This window comes from Hemitrygon akajei, chromosome 11 (genome assembly GCF_048418815.1).
Source record: "Hemitrygon akajei chromosome 11, sHemAka1.3, whole genome shotgun sequence".
NCBI classification, from domain to species: domain Eukaryota; kingdom Metazoa; phylum Chordata; class Chondrichthyes; order Myliobatiformes; family Dasyatidae; genus Hemitrygon; species Hemitrygon akajei.
In genome coordinates, this window is record NC_133134.1 from 31465032 (window position 1) to 31478055 (window position 13024).

The 13024-nt window shown below is 41.7% G+C and overlaps 1 protein-coding gene across 1 annotated transcript in view; it reads right to left on the bottom strand.

Annotated features, from left to right (window-relative positions):
• LOC140735081 (protein disulfide-isomerase-like) overlaps positions 1-13024 on the bottom strand; it is a 38050-nt gene that overhangs the window by 13602 nt on the left and 11424 nt on the right. Inside the window, exons 2-3 of the mRNA XM_073059880.1 lie at positions 6537-6743; positions 1381-1514 (exon numbers count right to left, since the gene is read on the bottom strand). Of these exons, the coding sequence (XP_072915981.1) occupies positions 1381-1514; positions 6537-6743 (341 nt within the window). The remainder of the gene's footprint in view (positions 1-1380; positions 1515-6536; positions 6744-13024) is intronic.

The following is a 13024-nucleotide window of genomic DNA, read 5'->3' on the forward strand; positions in this document are numbered from 1 at the left end:
TTAACAGTGATGATGTGCAGATGGAGATAGGGGGCCAAGTCTCTAGCTCCATGAAAATAGCTACATGGGTTGATAGGGTGGTAAAGAGGGCATTTGGCATGCTTGCATTTATTAGTTTAGGAACTGAGTCCAAAATTCAGGAAATTTGTTGCAGCTTTATAAAATTTTAGGTTAGACCATGTCTGGAGTACTGGATTCATTTCTGGTTTCCTCATTATCGAAAGGATGTTGAAGCTCCAGAGAAGGTGCAGAAAAGACTTTACGTATTTATTAGGGTACAGGATGAAATAGGCCCTTACAGCCCTTCAAGCCACGCCGCCCAGCAATCCCCCGATTTAATCCTAGCCTAATCACAGGACAACTTACAATGACCAATGAATCGACCACCTTTGGACTGTGGAAGGAAACTGGTGCACCCAAAGGAAACCTACGGGGAGAATGTATAAACTCCTTACAGGCAGCAGCGGCAACTGAACCTGAGTCGCTGGTACTGTAAAGAGTTATGGAACCACTCGTCTACCTTGCCACCAGGAAGCAGCTTGGATTAGAGGGCTTGTGCTATGAGGCGAGGTTAGACAAACTTCGATTGTCTTCTCAGGGATGGCTGAGCCTGAGTGAGATCTAATAGAGGTTTATAAAATTATGAGAGGCATTGACAGGCAGCCGATATCTTTTCCCAGGGTTGAACGATCTATTGCCAGGAGGCATGCATTTAATGTAAAGTTTAAAGGAGGTGTGCAGGACAAGTCTTTTACATATGGAGTGGTGGATGCTTGGAAGGTCTGCCTGGGGTAGTGGTGATTGTAAATGCAATAAATGCATTCAAAAGGATCTTAGGTAGGCATATGCAGGAAACGGAAAGGTACGGATTAGAGGAGATTGTTATTTGATCACTAATGTAATTAGCTCAGCACAACTTTGTGCTGTTCTATTCTATGTAATCAGACTTTAATTATAAATTTAAATGCTTTTTAAACCATTGGGCTTTGGATAAGGAATCACCTGGGGGATGGGGTCAGATGGTGGTGGTGGATCTTTAAATATGTGACCCCTGTGTAATCTATAGCCTCCAGTTCATCTTTGTATGTACCTAGTTGTCTGTAGCTGTTTGGTTGATTAATCCTTTAGTATCTGACAAACGTTTCTGCAGAAGGCTCAGTGGAGACATAGAAAAGGGGATGGATCTCTTCAACTCTTACTGGGAAATGTGGCGTAACGTGTTGCAAGATTCAAGATACAAGCCATCCCTCTGATAGTTCAAATCTCTTTATGGACAATTTGATGATTCCACGTAGGGAAAATGATCAGGCGTTAGCATAAAGCGCAACAACGTCTACTTGCCAAAAAACTATTAATTTTAAAAGTGGATAAAATAATTACCTTAAAGAAACCTACTACCACCACATCTTCAGAGTCAATAAAAGCTTCAATCTGAGCCATACTGGTCAGTCGTACAGCACTATCACCAATCCTTCTCTTTAGCCAGGTGATAATGGAAACATCCGTTCTTACTCCTAAAAGAAAGGATTTGGACTATGCAGCATTTACTTTTTATGTAAAACCTAATTTCTGCATTTACTTATTGAAATTCATGGCTTGCTAACTCAAGAAAAAAGTATACATTTCTTTTGCTTATTTATCAGGGGCTTATTTTTCATATTTTATCTCTACTGGGGCTTCTGCATGCCGTTTAGGATGCCAATATATTTGTGTACAATTCTATAAAATAATGATAATAGCTGGAAACTGTGTCTAAAAATGTCACGTGACTTTTCCTGTGCAGTCCCATACCTTTACAATAAACAGTTCATTATCAAATTGGTATTACATAACCTGCACTAAACAGGTTAAACTGAATTTGCCAATGTTCTTAACTAATTTCAAATATATAAATTAAACCAAAATGATTGCTCCCAGAAATCCATATTATTAAAACCTGCTTTAAATATTGCTGTGAATAACGAACACAAATGTAAACATTGTGTACCATTATAGAACCTTTCAATCTAATTGAAACATATTTCAAAATTAAATAAAAACTTTGTCCTGACCTAACAAACCATTTCTGAGTCCTTGTGCTGTGAAGTGCAAATTTACTGTCAACCACATGCACTAAATGCATAATTTGTGTTCTACCCAACTTCCAAAAACTCAGTTCTATCGGCTTCAGTAGAGCCATATGTCAAAAATAGGACAGTGGTACGGAAGAAAGAGAAAAACATTCATTATGAAATGTACTTTATAGTGCAGAAGAAAACAGAGTTAAAACGTTGAGTGAAACAGGTCCACTATGCTAACAGTGTTCCATAGAAGCTATATCCCATTTCATTTCATCTGACTCCTTCAATACATCTTTCTTTCTTGGCTCACATACATATTCAGCTGCACCCTTAGATTGCTCAATGCCATTCACCTCAACCACTGCACGAAGTGTTGAATACCACAGCCTTAAGTTTCCCCTGAATTCCTCCTTACATTTATTACTAACTCCATTATATACATGGCTCATGGTTTTCAGTTCCCCACTTAAATCTGCATTTATTTGTTTCTTTGTACACGTAGTATTTTTTCTAGACTGCACAGTAGATCATTTAATTTCATTCCCCAATATAGCATGTTCTCATTCTTTCAGGTGAAGCAATAAAATGTTAAAAAGCTGTTCTTGTGAGTGTAAGCAGTCTGATAATGCCAGCTTGCCTGTTCAACTAAAAGTAATTTAAAATTTAATCAAACATTTCTTTTACTGTTTGTAAGATTTTGCTGTCTGTAAATTGTTCAACACACTATCGACCTAATGCGAGAGAATACTTTTAAAAGGAAAATCTTCAAACATGATAAGATATTAAACTTAACTATTCACCACTGAGAGGGAACTTGATGACGGTGAGGACAATATGAGTGAGGTTGATGTTCTGGAGCATGTTGATATTAAGGGAGAGGAGGTGTTGGAGTTATTAAAATACATTAGGATGGATAAGTCCCCGGGCCCTGATGGAATATTCCCCAGGCTGCTCCATGAGGCAAGGGAAGAGATTGCTGAACCTCTGGCTAGGATCTTTATGTCCTCGTTGTCCACGGGAATGGTACCGGAGGATTGGAGGGAGGCGAATGTTGTCCCCTTGTTCAAAAAAGGTAGCAGGGATAGTCCAGGTAATTATAGACCAGTGAGCCTTACGTCTGTGGTGGGAAAGCTTTTGGAAAAGATTCTTAGAGATAGGATCTATAGGCATTTAGAGAATCATGGTCTGATCAGGGACAGTCAGCATGGCTTTGTGAAGGGCAGACCGTGTCTAACAAGCCTGATAGAGTCCTTTGAGGAGGTGACCAGGCATATAGATTAGGGTAGTGCAGTGGATGTGATCTACATGGATTTTAGTAAGGCATTTGACAAGGTTCCACATGGTAGGCTTATTCAGAAAGTCAGAAGGCATGGGATCCAGGGAAGTTTGGCCAGGTGGATTCAGAATTGGCTTGCCTGCAGAAGGCAGAGGATCATGGTGGAGGGAGTACATTCAGATTGGAGGGTTGTGACTAGTGGTGTCCCACAAGAATCTGTTCTGGGACCTCTAATTTTTGTGATTTTTATTAACGAACAAGGGTGGCGTTCTCAGGATTGCTGCCAGTACTACGTGATAGTGATGGTAAGAATTGGAGGAGATGGCAGTTGAATGCGTGGCTGAGGAGTTGGTGCAAGGGGCAGGGTTTTAGATTTTTGTACCATTGGGATCTCTTCTGGGGAAGGTGGGACCTGTACAGATTGGATGGGTTGCACCTGAACTCGAGGGGGAGCAATATCCTTGCTGGTAGGTTTGCTAGCATGGTTCGGGAGGGTTTAAACTAATTTGCAAGGGGGATGGGACCCGGAGCGATAGAGCAGTGAAAGAAGTGCATGGAGTAAAGCCAGATGTAACATATAAAGAGGCTTTGAGGAAAGAGCAGCAGAATAAAGGGTATAAAGGTTGTAAGGTAGAAGGGCTAAAGTGTGTGTACTTCAATGCAAGAAGCATCAGGAACAAAGGTGATGAACTGAGAGCTTGAAAACATACATGGAATTATGATGTAGTGGCCATTACGGAGACTTGGCTGGCACCTGGGCAGGAATGGATTCTCAATATTCCTGGATTTCAGTGCTTTAAAACGGAAAGGCGGGGGGGAGGGGAGGAGGTGTGGCATTACTGGTCAGGGATACTATTACAGCTGCAGAAAGGGTGGGTAATGTAGCAGGATCCTCTTTTGAGTCAGTATGGGTGGAAGTCAGGAACAGGAAGGGAGCAGTTACTCTACTGGGGGTATTCTATAGACCCCCTGGTAGCAGCAGGGAGGAGCAGATTGGGAGGCAGATTTTGGAAAGGTGCAAAAATAACAGGGTTGTTATCATGTGTGACTTTAACTTCCCTAATATTGATTGGCACTTGATTAGTTCCAAGGGTTTAGATGGGGCAGAGCTTGTTAAGTGTGTCCAGGATGGATTCCTGTCACAGTATGTTGACAGACCGACTAGGGGGAATGCCATACTAGATCTAGTATTAGGTAATGAACTGGGTCAAGTCACAAATCTGTCAGTGGGTGAGCATCTGGGGTACAGTGATCACCGCTCCCTGGCCTTTAGCATTATCATGGAAAAGGATAGAATCAGAGAGGATAGGAAAATTTTTAATTGGGGAAGGGCAAATTATGAGGCTATAAGGCTATAACTTGTGGGTGTGAATTGGGATGGTGTTTTTGCAGGGAAATGTACTATGGACATGTGGTCGATGTTTAAGGATCTCTTGCAGGATGTTAGGGATAAATTTGTCCCGGTGAGGAAGATAAAGAATGGTAGGGTGAAGGAACCATGGGTGACAAGTGAAGTGGGAAATCTAGTCAGGTGGAAGAAGACAGAATACATGAGGTTTAGGAAGCAAGGATCAGATGGGTCTATTGAGGAATATAGGGTAGCAGGAAAGGAGTTTAAGAAGGGGCTGAGAAGAGCAAGAAGGGGGCATGAGAAGGCCTTGGCAAGTAGGGTAAAGGAAAACCCCACGGCATTCTTCAATTATGTGAAGAACAAAAGGATGACAGGATATGGGCGTAGAAGGGTGGGTTGGCAAGTTTGCAGACAACACAAAGGTTGGTAGTGTTATAGATAGTGCAGAGGATTGTCAAAAATTGCAGAGAGACATTGATAGGATTGAGAAGTGGCAGATGGAGTTCAACCCGGAGAAGTGTGAGGTGGTACACTTTAGAAGGACAAATTCCAAGGCAGAGTATAAAGTAAATGGCAGGATAATTGGTAGTGTGGAGGAGTAGAGGGATCTGGGGGTACATGTCCACAGATCCCTGAAAGTTGCCTCACAGGTAAATAGGGTAGTTAAGAAAGCTTATGGGGTGTTAGCTTTCATAAGTCAAGGGATAGAGTTTAAGAGACGTGATGTAATGATGCAGCTCTATAAAACTCCAGTTAGGCCACACAGTTGAGTATTGTGTCCAGTTCTGGTCGCCTCAGTATAGGAAGGATGTGGAAGAATTGGAAAGGGTACAGAGGAGATTTACCAGGATGCTGCCTGGTTTAGAGAGTATGGATTATGATCAGAGATTAAGGGAGCTAGGGCTTTACTCTTTGGAGAGAAGGAGGATGAGAGGAGACATGATAGAGGTGTACAAGATATTAAGAGGAATAGACAGAATAGATAGCCCGCACCTCTTCCCCAGTGCACCACTGCTCAGTACAAGAGGACGTGGCTTTAAGTTAAGGGGAGGGAAGTTCAAGGGGGATATTAGAGGAAGGTTTTTTACTCAGAGAGTGGTTGGTGCGTGGAATGCCCTGCCTGAGTCAGTGCTGGAGGCAGATACACTAGTGAAGTTTAAGAGACTACTAGACAGGTATATGGAGGTATTTAAGGTGGGGAGTTATATGGGAGGCAGGGTTTGTGGGTCAGCACAACATTGCGGGCCAAAGGGCCTGTAATGTGCTGTACTATTCTATGTTCTATGTTCTATTAACCTGACATCCATTCTAGACAGTTACATCACCATCTGGTAAGGAGGTGCCATTGGATAGGATTGGAAAAACTCAGCTAGCTCCATCATTGGCACCAGCCTGCCCATCATTGAGGATATTTTCAAAAGGTGATGCCTGAAAAAAGGCAGCATCCATCACTAAAGACCCCACCACCCAGGACATGCCCCCTTCACGTTGATGCTATCAAGGAGGTACAGAAGCCTGAAAACACACACTCAACATTTTAGGAACAACCTCTTCCACAGATTTCTGAATGGTCCATGAACACTACCTCACTATTTTGCTCTCTTTTTGAACTATTTATTTATTCTTTATATATTCCTTATTGTAACTTAAAGTAATTTCTATGCATTGTACTGTACTGCTGCTGCAAAGCAGCAAATTGCATGACACTTTTCTCTGATAATAAACCTGATTCTGATACTTATATCTATGCTCAAGGAGTGACCAAGGTGTTTGGTAAGTGTTACAATGCAAAGACAAACCAACAAGGAAGAGTGTAAGAGGGTTGAGTGCTGATAACAACAACAGTGACCTGTGCAGTTCAATGGGTTCTTCCTGTCTCCTTTCACGAAAAATTTCAAAGTTGGGTAGTCTTGAATATTGAATTCTTCTATAAGATCCTTTTCTTCTGATGCATCGACCTTGCCAAGTTTAGCTTCAAAATGTTCATTCTTGAGCACTTTGGCAGCATTCTCATATTCAATCAGTAAAACATGTGAAGCGCCAGACAAAGGGGCATCTGTAACAAGTGAAAAAACAACCATAATGGTACCATATGCTCCACTGCAAAATCAAATATGCTGTTTTTATTCTCAAAGTTTATTACACAATCAAATGTACAATGACAGCCAGAGTAAGTTTTCCTGTATGAACTATTCCTTTTATTTAATTTTCATCTAGTTACACTAAAGATTTACTTAGAGAGATTTTACAATTAGGTAATAAATTGATCTATTTAATCAAAATCAAGGACAAAAGTGGTAAATACACACCACAAGTTGGGCGGTGTCTGTGGAAAGAGAAACAGAGTTATTATTTCATATTCTGTTCATCAGAACTGGGAAAAAGAGCAAAGAAGTTATTTCTCAGAACCAGGATAGAGAGAAACGTTCTATATAAGCATTGCCTGTTCCAGTTTAGAATATCTGATTAATATAAGGTTGGTTTGATGTGTTTCCAGTGACGAAGTTACCTTTATTTCCCTTGTAACTTTTGTCCAAAGATTCAGTAACAAGCTTTAAAAACTATATAATCACAGTTTTAATCATCTAATTATTTTAAATGGTTGAGTTTATTAAGTTCATTAAGTCCAGGGCCAGCACGGTAGCATAGCAGTTAGCGTAACGATTTACAGCACCAGCAATTGGGTTCAATCTCCACTGCTGTCTGTAAGGAGTTTGTATGTCCTCCCCATGACTCACATGGGTTTCATCCAGGTGCTATGGATTCCTCCCACATTCCAAACAACATATGGGTTGGGACTAGTAAGTTATGGGTATGCTATGTTGGCGCTGGAAACATGGCAACACCTGTTGGCTGCCCTTAGCCCATCCTCGGACTGCACTGGCCATTGACGCAAATGACATCAATATATATGAAATCACCCAAAACACAGTGGTTAAGTATTCTAACTCAGTCTTCAGATCGGATGTCTTAGTAATCATATGCTCTGGTTATTATCTTTGAGACTTTTATACATTCCAAAATTACTCTGATGGATTTGTGGTAGTAAATGTGACCTCACTATTTGACAAAGGAAGAAAGAGAAACACAGTAAACTACTGACCTATTAGCCTAACATCTGTGAGAGGGAAAATGCTGGAATCTATAATGAAGGGTGTAATAGTGAACCAGTACATATGGTGTATTTGGATTTTTGGAAGGGTTTCAATAACATCCCATAAAGGACGTTGATCATTAACGTTAGTGCACCAACTATTCTCAAACTACATTATTTGGTTGAGGATCCCAAATGACATATTTCCAAGTTAATACTAAACAAGTTGGAATTATGAGTGCAGATGAAGACGCCATGAGAATACAAGGGAATATGGACAAACAGGGTTGGAGGGTTAGAATACGGCAGATGGAATAAAGTGTGCCTCATTATTATCTTGCAACTTATTGTTTACCTGCACTGCACTTTCTCTATAACTGTTACGCTTTATTCTGCACTCTATTGCTTTTCTTTACTCTATCTCAGTGTGCTGTGCAATGATTTAACTTGTATGAATGATATGCAAGAAAAGCTTTTCACTGTATACCAATACATGTGACAGTAACAAACCAATTCCAGACATCCCACCTCTCCCAGATGTTCTGGGAGTCTCCCACAAATTGATAGCAGCTCCCTGACACCCGCAAATGATATACAATATCCCAGAAATCGATTTTTGGGAGAGCGGGAGAGGGAGAGGGAGAGAGAGGGAGGTGAGTTTAACCGGCGTCATTCATTCATTAGCATGGCTAACATTATTTAAACTAGCTGGCTAGCTGCTAAGGAGCCACTCTATTGCAGACATCCCACCTCTTCCGGGAGTCTCCCGCAAATTGATGGCGCTACCTCCCTGAAATGAGTTTTTGCAAGGTGGGCTGTCTGCAATTCCAATTCTAATTTCAAAATATGGAAGAATGTGAAGTTATCCACTTTGGTGGAAATAACTGAAAATCAGAGTGTTAAATAGAAAGAGGGTGGTGTTGATATTCAAAGGAACCTAGACATGCTTATACATGGGTCATGGCAGGCCAACAAGCGGGCAAAGTCAGTGATCATGAGGGTAAATGGATTGTTGGCTTCCATTATTAAAGGATTGGAATACAGGATTAAAGAAGTCTAACTGCAATCGCATCGGGCTTTGGTGAGATCTCACCTGGGGCATTGTGTGTAGATTTGGTGCCGTTATGTAAGAAAGCAAGTAGAGGACAAACAACGAAGACTCACCAGGCTGATCCCAGGGTGGCAGGTTTGCCATCTGGGAAGTAGTTGAATAGACTGCATCTGCATTCTCCAGGGCTTAGAAGAATGAAAGGTCTCTCCAAAAAATTCCAAAATTCAAGGCTAGATGCAAGGAAGACGCTTTCCCTGGCTGGGAAATCTAGGTATAGGAAGTCCAATTTTGCAATAAGGTATAAACGGTTTAGGATTGAGATGAAAAAATTTGCAGAGAAGGAATTCTCTGATCTGGGGGCTCTGTGCAATATTGGGGAAACTTTGCCAGGGGTGGTGTTTAGAGGTGGTAAGATATAAAAGAGCAGACAGAACTACTGTAATCAAATCTGCCTCTGGTCAAGTCTTCAGTCTCCTTCCTGACTATTTCCCCTGGATCCTATAACATTCCTGTAAAGTGACTATAAATCGGAGTTAGCCCTGTTGCTTCCAGTTCAGTACTTTTGCTTATTGAAGAACATTTGTTATTCTGATTTTTTTATTCTTTATATCCTATTCTTCATTTACCAATTACATATCTGTTTGTCAGTTGCCATTCTGGCGAACTTGTATGTCAAGAACTACTTCTCTTGCAAAAACATAACACAAAGAAAAATATCACAGAACCCTAGAGAAACTTTAACCAATAATAACAGGAAAGGTCCACAGTGGCCAGAGCAGTAGTTGGCACATATTGATATCACGTCAGATTTTGTGGAAAAATACTGAAAATTAATCTACCAATAAAATCGATGAGATTATTACTACAGATTTGCAAGGATAAATTATTTGGTTCTTCTAAAGCATGAACCTGTTTTCTTTAAAAAAGAGTGTGATACTTACCAAATCTTAGCACGAGAGACAACGGTGACATCAGCAGGCACTGTAGCTGCCATGTTGACACGCTGGATATGATTGTCAACACACCCCCATGGATGTATGGGAGAGAAAGGAAGGATAACTGTGTACCTTGGCTGTAGATCTGAATCTTTAGAAATCAAGGCTATTCATTCTGAGCCAATCTACGCCCGTCCTCACTAGTTTTGTATGGAACAAGACATACATCAACAGATCACTTGCAATACCAGAGGAGACAGCACATTGGACCATTGTTACACCACCATCAAGAATGCCTACCGTGCTCTTCCATGCCCTCACTTTGGGAAGTCTGATCACCTGGTTGTACTTCTACTCCCTGAGTATAGGCAGAGACTGAAGACAGCAGCACCAGCAGTGAGGACCAAGAAGGTTTGGACAAGGGAAGCACAGGAGCACCTACAGGACTGCTTTGAATGGGTGGATTGGACTGTACTCAGGGATTCATCTTCAAACCTGGATGAGTATGCTGCAGTTGATACTGACTTCATTAAAACTTTCTGTGGATGAGTGTGTGCCCACAAAGATTTACTGTGCATTCCCAAAACAAAATCTGTGGATGAACCAGAAGGTATGTCATCTGCTAAAGGCTAGATCTGTGGCATTCAAGTCTGGCAACCCAGGCCTGTACCAGAAAACCAGGTATGATTTGCGGAGGGCTATTTCAAGGGTGAAGAGACAATTTCAAACGAGGATGGAGGTGACATTGGATGCACGGCAACTCTGGCAGGGTCTGCAAGACATTACTTCCTACAAAGTAAAACCCAATACCATGAATGGCAGTGATGCTTCACTACCAGATGAACACAATGCCTTTGATGCACGCTTTGAAAGGGAGAATATATCTACAGCTGTGAAGATTCCTACTGCACCTGATGACCCTGTGATCTCCATCTCAGAGGCCGATGTTAAATGTCTTTAAAGAGAGTGAACCCTCGCAAGGCGGAAGTTCCCAATGGAGTACCTGGTAAGGCTTTGAAAACCTGTGCCAAACAACTAGCAGGAGTACTCAAGGACATTTTCAATCTCTCACTGCTACAAGCGGGAGTTCCCACTTGCTTCAAAAAGGCAACAATTATACCAGAGTCAAAGAAGAATAATGTGGGCTGCCTTAAAAACTATCACCTGGTAGCACTCACATCGACAGTGGTAAAATGCTTTGAGAGGTTGGTCATGACTAGACTGAACTCCTGCCTCAGCAAGGACCTGGACCCATTGCAATTTGCCTATTGTCACAATAGGTCAATAGTAGACACAATCTCAATGGCTCTACACATGGCTTTAGACTACCTGGACAACACAAACACCTATATCAGGATGCTGTTCATCAACTATAACTCAGCATTTAGTAGCATCATCCCCACAATCCTGTTTGAGAAGTTATAGAACCTGGGCCTCTGTACCTCCCTCTGCAATTGGATCCTCAACTTCCGAACCGGAAATCACAATCTGTGCGGATTGGTGATAACATATCCTCCTCGCTGACGATCAACACTGGCACATCTCAGGGGTGTGTGCTTAGCCCACTGCTCTACTCTCCATATACACATGACTGTGTGGCTAGGCATAGCTCAAATACCATCTATAAATTTGCTGACGATACAAACATTGTTGGTAGAATCTCAGGTGGTGATGAGAGGGTGTACAGGAGAGAGATAGACCAACTAGTGGAGTGGTGCCACAGCAACAACCTGGCACTCAACATCAGTAAGATGAAAGAGCTGATTGTGGACTTCAGGAAGGGTAAGATGAAGGAATACATACCAATCCTCATAGAGGGATCAGAAGTGGAGAGAGTGAGCAGCTTCAAGTTCCTGGGTGTCAAGATCTCCGAGGATCTAACCTAGTCCCAACATATCGATGTAGTTATAAAAAAGGCAAGACTGCAGCTATACTTTATTAGGAGTTTGAAAAGATTTGGCATGTCAACAAATACACTCAAAAACTTCTATAGTTGTACAGTGGAGAACATTCTGACAGGCTGCATCACTGTCTGGTATGGAGGGCACAGGACCAAAAGAAGCTGCAGAAGGTTGTAAATCTGGACAGCTCCATCTTGGGTACTAACCTACAAAGTACCCAGGACACCTTTAGGGAGCAGTGTCTTAGAAAGGCAGCGTCCATTATTAAGGACCTCCAGCACCCAGGGCATGCCCTTTTCTCACTGTTACCATCAGGTAGGAGGTACAGAAGCCTGAAGGCACACACTCAGTGATTCAGGAACAGCTTCTTCCCCTCTGCCATCCAATTCCTAAATGGGCATTGAATCTTTGGACACTACCTCATATTTTTTTAATATACAGTATTTCTGTTTTTACACATTTTGTTTTTATCTATTCAATATATGTAATTGATTTACTTGTTTATTATTATTTTATTTTAGTTATTATTATTATTTTTCTCTGCTATATTATGTATTGCATTGAACTGCTGCTGCTAAATTAAGAAATTTCACGTCACATGCTGGTGATAATAAATCTGAGTCTGATTCTGATTCTCACATAGCACGCGCATAACTTACTCTTTTTGCGTTACATTACAAGAAGATCTAACGAAGGACAACTGGGAGGGAAAAGCCAACAAGAGCATGACACAGAGGAAAAGAAACTGCAAGTTCTCAGAATATCAGTTCTCAGAATAAAGTGCTCATTACTCACCCAGAATTCCCATGGCATGTGGGGATACTGTATGTTTCAGTCAGTGATTCACTGAGTCATACATTATTAAAACAAGCTCTCCAGCTCACCAAGTCCACATTGACCATCAAGCACCGTTTGTAGATTCTACGCTGATCCCATTTTATTCCCCCTACATCTCCGTAACTGCCCCAGACTTACCAGCCACCTACATCTATTTGGTTTTCACACTGGCCATTTAACTTGCCAACTGACACTTCTTTGGGATATTGGAGGGAAGTGGAGCACCCAAAGGAAACCAACACGGTCACAGGGAGAATGTGCAGACTCTCTACAGATATTACCAGAAGCCAGGATTGAATCCAGCTCACTGGTTGTGTCCCAGCGCCACAGGGAACCGTACTCTCTCCGGTCCTGTTCACCCTGTACACATCTGACTTCCAATATAACTCGGAGTCCTGCCATGTGCAGAAGTTCGCTGATGACACGGCCATAGTGGGGTGTGTCAGGAATGGACAGGAGGAGGAGTATAGGAAACTGATACAGGACTTTGTGATATGGTGCAACTCAAACTACCTGCGT